Source organism: Lolium rigidum, chromosome 4 (genome assembly GCF_022539505.1).
Source record: "Lolium rigidum isolate FL_2022 chromosome 4, APGP_CSIRO_Lrig_0.1, whole genome shotgun sequence".
In the NCBI taxonomy this organism is placed as follows: domain Eukaryota; kingdom Viridiplantae; phylum Streptophyta; class Magnoliopsida; order Poales; family Poaceae; genus Lolium; species Lolium rigidum.
Genome location: NC_061511.1, coordinates 81,825,767 through 81,832,821, shown reverse-complemented (window position 1 = coordinate 81,832,821; position 7,055 = coordinate 81,825,767). Strand labels below are relative to the sequence as shown.

At 41.5% G+C, this 7,055-nt stretch overlaps 1 protein-coding gene across 1 annotated transcript; it reads right to left on the bottom strand.

The window, feature by feature from the left end:
• Positions 1-5,255: 5,255 nt before the first annotated feature.
• Positions 5,256-6,525, bottom strand: LOC124646613 (NDR1/HIN1-like protein 6). Its single transcript, XM_047186711.1, has one exon. The coding sequence runs from the start codon at positions 6,381-6,383 to the stop codon at positions 5,532-5,534; it is 852 nt and encodes a 283-aa protein (XP_047042667.1). The 5' UTR covers positions 6,384-6,525; the 3' UTR covers positions 5,256-5,531.
• Between the last annotated feature and the right edge of the window lie 530 nt (positions 6,526-7,055).

The following is a 7,055-nucleotide window of genomic DNA, read 5'->3' as shown; positions in this document are numbered from 1 at the left end:
TTTCTATAATATTCCTGATCCAAGATCTTAGCTCTTCTATTTTGACATCAATAGTAGTGCTTTCCATAGACTCATGAGGCCAATTCGTCACACTCACTTAATCGATTCCAAATTATCTTTACGCGTAGTTTTATCTAATCATTCCACACAACTTCCATATTAATTGTAGCATCCGAGCTACGTCATCGAATGCATCGACACCAGAAGCACCTAAATACCAAGTATCGTTAACTTTCTAGCAAACCCAACAAAAATATCTGTGATTTCTTCTACGAGATGTATATGTTTTCATTATCCGTTGCAAACGGACATTTTTTTACTTTTGATCCATCAGAGACCTTGCGTCGGATTAGTGGCCTTCATGCTACCTCCTATTAGAATGCTAAACAATACTAGAACTTTCAAATTTCATACCTTCAAGAAAGGACATGCCATGACCATGACTTCGGAATGCGACACTAAGTTTCCAAGAACATTGAAGGACATAACGAGGAGACTTGAACTCAAGGGAGAAGTAGAATTTAGAATTTTCCTGCCATAATGACAACGTATCCAGCTAGACTGAATGAAGACGCAAAAGCAAAGAAGCAACGACATGTCTTCTGCTAACAAAAAGATAGAGTGATATAGCCAATATTCATGAGGAACAGGGTTCAAATTTCCATCACTTGACTTCCAAGAATTACAGGTTTCCTGGGTGAATACGGGTGAAGAAAATGAACTAATATTGACCTCTTATCAATGTATTGGCATATATTCTTGTACTAATCTTTTATGGAAACTAAAGCACTAAACCAAAGAATGGATGGACTATAACATGGCGAGCAGAACAACAAAATGGTGCATGTATCAAAACCCCACTAGTAGAAATCGGGGCTTTAGCACCGATTCGTAAGGGACATTTGCACTGGTTTCTCACCCGGTGCAAAGGAATCGGCACTAAAACCTCTCCCTTTTAGCATCGGTTGTGTTGCGAATCGGTTCTAAAGGGGTTTCACCTGGCCCGGGTCAAGTGCTGCGTTTGGAGGAACCTTTAGCACATGTTTGAGCCACGAATCGGTGCTAAAGGCCCGCTAAAAATTGAATAAAATTGAATTTCTTTTCATGATATTTTAATTTCTCTATTTTCGGATATTTGAATTGTTTGACAGTTTCCACTCTAATCTCTAATCACCCTTATTCTCATGTCAAAGTACATACTCATGGTCAAATTTTCCGATCGGTCACCCATCCTCACACTACTCCACCCTTAGCACGCTTTCAAGACTATGCTCGCAACTCCTTGATAATAGTATGCTATGAATTGTATTAACCCTTAGACTTCCATAACACATGATTCTATTTTTTGAATTCCAAATAATTTAAAAATAAGAAACGGTGATTAAGTAATAATGAGCAACAATTAATTTCAAAAACTATTTCTGCATAATTCAATTATTAATTAAAAACTCGAAATATTTCAAAAAACAATAAAAAATCCAGAATAATGTGAAACATTCAAAATAATTAAAACTGAAATAATCAACAAAAGAAATATAAACTTTCAAAAAAATCAATTTTTCTTATTTTTTGAAAAAAGTAAAATCTTTCTACTTTCATACTTCCCTTTGGAATTTTGAGAATCTAAAAATTGGCTAACCAAGTTAACCCGGGTGAATTCGGATGTAACTTTCTCCCACGATCATTTTGATATATTATAATTTTTTCCCGACTTCGTATGCAACCAGAAAAGTCATTTTACCTTTTTCTAAACTTTTTGTGCAAAAAATCGGAATTTAAATTTGTTAATTTCCCCTAATAGTAGGTTGCGTAACATACAGGAATCTGAAAAGATTTTATTTTTTGAATTTTCTATCATTTTCGTTTGAATTTTACAAAGCTAAAAAAAGCGATCCACGGAGGGGGGGGGGCGTGGGGAGCAAAAAAACCTTTTACACTGGTTCATCGCACGAACCGGTACTAAAGGATAGACCTTTTACACTGGTTCGTGCAACGAACCGGTGCTAAAGGTCACACGGCTGACGTGAACCCTTTAGCACCTATTCGTGGCAAGAACCGGTGCTAGAGTTCCCGCACGAACCGGTGTTAAAGCCCTGGCCGCTCGAATCGGTGCTAATGCGCCCTTTAGTGTGGATTCATAGCACAACCGTTGTTAAAGCTTCGGAAAGCTCCAAACATAAGCCTTGTTTTCTAATAGTGACCTGAGCCTAATAAGTGATATAATCACTAGAGGAAGATACAGATAAGAGAGTGTGTTGTCTACGCATCTATGTTGTTCAAACCCAAACCCCGCCCAACCGGACGAGCCTTGAGAAGGCTCATGATGTCGCCGATACGGTTGCTTACTCCTCTATCTGTATGAATGAACTGCAACGTCGTTCTTTGATTTTTTGTTTGTTTGGGCCAGTTATGCACAAAAAAAATCACACGGAATTCATTATAGATATATGACAATAAAAAAGGAAGCTAATAAACATCTCCATCCTTGTCTTGACCCTAGAAATTTGGCTTCTAAGAGGAAGTCTTTTGCTGGCAAAGTTTTACCTTACGGCCGTCATAGCTTTTGTGCCTACTTCTTGATTTGTTTCACCTCTCATCTCATCTGACATGTTAATTGGGTGATCCTTATTGGCTTATAGAAGAGTAAAGTGAAGAGCTATCTTACAAGAATAGAAAAAATACATGGAAGAAGAGGAGGGAGAGAGACTTAGATGTCCCTATCGATCTTTGAGTTCATTGTTTATAGAATGAACTTTTATTTTTGTTTTCATGATGTGAACTACCGACGTCCAAAGATTGAAATTTTGTTTCCATTTTATACTTTAGAATGTTGTTAGTTCAGCAAAGTGATGTTATGTGCTTTTATACAAAGAATTGTTGAAGTTCGGAGAGTAATTTTCCATTTTTGAGTTATGTTCATCTAATTTTTTTTATAGGTTTAAGAGCAAACTTTTCAATTGTTGCAGAGTGAACTTATGTTGTTCATATAGAGAATTACTTGCACTTGAAGAGTGTACCTATATTTGTGTTTTCGCATGACATCAACTGTTGTACCTTAGCGGAGTTTTTTTGCATGCAAACAGTTGTAGTTTAAAGAGTGGACCTTAGTGGAAGAATAAGGGGACCAGGCACCCCCCTATGGTATGGATTGAAAATAAAATGGGAAGATGGGACCTTAAGATAGAATTATCTTTGTTCCTCCTCCCACCCAGTTAAGAATCACTTTGTTCAGTACTCCCTTAATCCCCAATCATACCTATTCGATCTTCCGTTGGGCCTATTTTTAAAAGTATGTTTCTATATATGGTGCAATTTTGTAGTGTTTTGAATGTGAAATTACGTTTTTTATACAACGAACTTCTTGCAATGGTTTCATTTTTCACAATACTACGACACAAGAGGAGGCATACAGGGTCGAGGAGGAGGAGGACATCGGATACGACGAGGGTTGTAGTTTTGCAGGAGGAGGCACATCGACTTGGTGGAAAGGGTGGAGATGTGTGGCGAGAATGAATGATGCGCACGACCGTGGGATCAGGAAAACTACATCAATAATCAATTTACGATGCATGTTGTGTGGATTGAGTTGCTTGCGGCCCCAGAGAGCTATACAATGGTACAAAGTCATGCGCAACAATAGAGGAAAATGCTGGGAGCTATGGGTGGTAGATGAATGGAAGGGGCAACAAGAGGGCTATAGAAGCTGAGCAGCATGTGCCGCAGCCCGCGAAGACGCGTGCACTAGATAAAGTACGTGTATATACCTAGATAGGTATAGGTATTCAACTGAGTCTTTAGAGGGTAACTTATGTGACCACCAATTACTCTATTATTAATAACTTTTATGGTATAAAATTATACCGTGAAATAAGTATTTTAGCAAGTATCAAATGATATCAGTTTTGCGTTCCTGACTCTAGAAGTTACCCTCTTAGGAGTTAGGAGTAATTATGGATCAAAGATTTGATTTGAAAAATTCTTACTCCGTATCTAAAATGCAATTTACAACAAAGGGAGCCATCTGTAGATTGCATTCTAGGTTTAAACCAAGTCAAACAAAATATTTAGAAAAAAATATTAGTATCTCCGATGTATAATCTCCGGTATTAGAACCACCATAAACTATATTTTCATATTATATTATTTTGATATAATGGTTGGTGATATATTTTATATTCTTGATCAAACTTAGTAAAGTTTAACTTTATCTAAACATAGAATGCGAAGTAAATAAAAACGGAGGGAGTACATGTGCTCCCTATATTTTGAAATGCATCTTACATACATTTTAATTTTTTTTAAAATTGAAACTAAAAGTTCGCACGTACATCTTCACGTGCTACGTGCTCACAAAGTCGTTTCATAAAAAATTGACTTATCATGTGAGGTGTGTAAAAAAGACAAAATTCAGTGTTAAAAATAATGCTTTTCACAAGATAAACTTTCTCTTTTTTATATTGGCCACACAAAAAATTGGTTTTTCGTGAAACTTGACGAACGCACGTATATTATTAAGATGTACATGTAGAATTTTTTGTCTAAATTTTTCGACATTTCAAAATATGATTTTTTGGTAGAGGGAGCATACGCACCCGGAAGGCGAATTGAATTTCCGATTTCAGGAGGTGGATTAGGAGGTGTCCAAAGTCCAAACGCGTGACTTGTCCCCAGTGCTTTGAATGAACTCCACCGACGTGGTTCCTACTCCCCAGCCGTGGCTCTGCCGTGCCGGCCAAAGTGCACGCCCACGGGCCCCATGGTGTTGACCTTTAATGACATGTTTTGGGCTCACAAATCACGGTGGTTAATTGCTCCAATCAAGAGCACCGGCACCTGATTAAACAATCCCATCTTTCCCGCTCAAGTACAAGGCGTTACAGCTGTGAGCCCCTATCGTCACGTCACGTAGCCACACCAACACCAACACAAAAAATAAGCCCTGCTTCCTTCCATCCTCGCTGTACTTCACATGACCAAAACCCATCTCCATTCCTTTGCACAATGCAGATGCAGAGAGACAAGTCCCTAATTGTTTTTGCAAAAATAGTTATACTTGTTCAAATAAATAAATGGACAGAAAGATTCCCATACCCACACAATCACAAATATTTATTTGGTAAAATCCCTATACAAAATTCTCAATAATTTGTAAAATCTTTATGAAGATCCTCACTTAGTGAAGTCTATTGCATGAGTTGTCTACAGCTGTAGTGATATAAACCACGTTACAATGAAACATTAGCTAGCAACTCATAAAAGCAAGATATGGTGCCAATTGAACTAAAATATGTTCGAGCAATAAATAATCTTACAATAACAAACCACCAAGTTATACATCCACTAACCAGCAATGTATAAGAAACTTCCAAACAAGGAACAAAAATATAGAATAAATGTTTTGATGGAATTTACACCGACGAAATGATATGCATGATCTCTTCTACTTTTCCAATATAAAAGTGAAAAAATCCTTTTTTTCTTTTTTCCTGGAAGTTTTGCAATCAAGCCCCTAAAGTAGGTACGTATTGCGCCTAGAAGGTCCACTTCCCGATCTTGACGCGGACTCTGACCGTGCACGAGTGCGCGGCGGTGCTCACCGTCGCGGTGGTCGTCTCGGCGGTGTCCAGCGCGGGGGCAGGCGCAAGGGCGGTGCCGTTCTTCCCCTTCACCTTCTTCGGCGCCGGAGGAGGCGTGGGCGGCGTCACCTTGATGCCGTCGCAGCGCACCTGGATGTCCATCTTCTTGGTCTTGAGGCTTCCGACCTTGACGCCGGCGCGCGTGTCGGCGTCCACGGAGACGGAGAATGCGCCGGACTTCTTGAGGTCGGAGCCGGCGCCGCTGGGGTCGACGGTGACGGCGGCGGCGGCGATGGTGGCGGTGAAGATGGTGGTGTTGCCGGCCTGGTGCGCGAACCCGGGGACCGTGACGTCCCCGAGCGGGACGTCGTTGGCGGAGGTGGCGGCGGAGAAGGAGAAGTCGTCGTAGAAGTAGACGAGCTTCTTGTTGGGGTTCTTGGCGGTGACGGTGAGCTGGATGGTGTCGGTGAGGACGGGCGCGGTGGCGGAGGATGAGAGGTTGAAGGAGGTGAGGCGGACGGAGGAGACGGAGAAGCTGGGGCGCTGCGGGCGGTAGAGCAGGTAGAAGATGCCGCCCGCGGCGGCGGCGAGGACCGCGAGGAGGACGATGACCAGCAGCGCCCAGCAGAAGGTGCAGCAGAAGCTGCACCGGCAGGACCGCCCGCGCTTGCCCTTGGCCGGGCCCTGCGGCCGGTAGATGGGGCGCTGGTACATCTGCGGCTTGGGGGGCACGCCGCCATCGCCGCCGCCGTTGGCCATTGCTGGCGGCGGGTTGGGCTTCGCGGCGGGGTAGACGCGGTCGGCCATTGCAGCCGCCGTAGACGAGGAGGCTTCCTGACGCGGTGGTGCTGGGCGAGTGGTTGTGTCTGTCAGGGAGCTCGGGGTGTGGAATTTGGTGGAATCGGAGAGATCTAATAAGGGACGGGAGGAGAGAGACAGAGTGTGCAAGCAAGTGTGTATGGTGAGGTGAGATGAACAGAGACGCGTCACCTTACGCGCGATGGCTTTACCTCACCTAATGATTTGGTACTTTCCTAATTGCTGCTGCTACTAATTGGCCATGCCATCCTGTTTCTCTACTGTAATGCTACTGTCATTAACAAACAAAACGAATGGGCGGCTTAATATATTTGGTGATGCTTACCCTTTTTGATCCGCTTCAACTACCATTGCATATGCGCAGGGCACCCCAAATAAACCGCAAAATAATTATTTAAAAAATAGAGCAGCTCATGCCATGGGTCCCAAACTTTACATGATACCATCCTTAAAATTCAAATTTACAAGTTTCTAAAAATTGCAAAAAAAACAACTGCCAATGTTCACAAGACACATGTGCTTACAGTCTCCAAAATGTTTAGAACTAAATTTACAATACATATATACAAAGATATGAAAAAATCCAATATAAATATTGTCATGGCAACAACAAATAAGACAAATAACACTATCTACATATCATTTTTTGTTTTTTATGTA

Excerpts from the sequence above, each read along its gene's own strand:
- LOC124646613 (XM_047186711.1), bottom strand. The coding sequence starts at position 6,383 with ATGGCCGACCGCGTCTACCCCGCCGCGAAGCCCAACCCGCCGCCAGCA.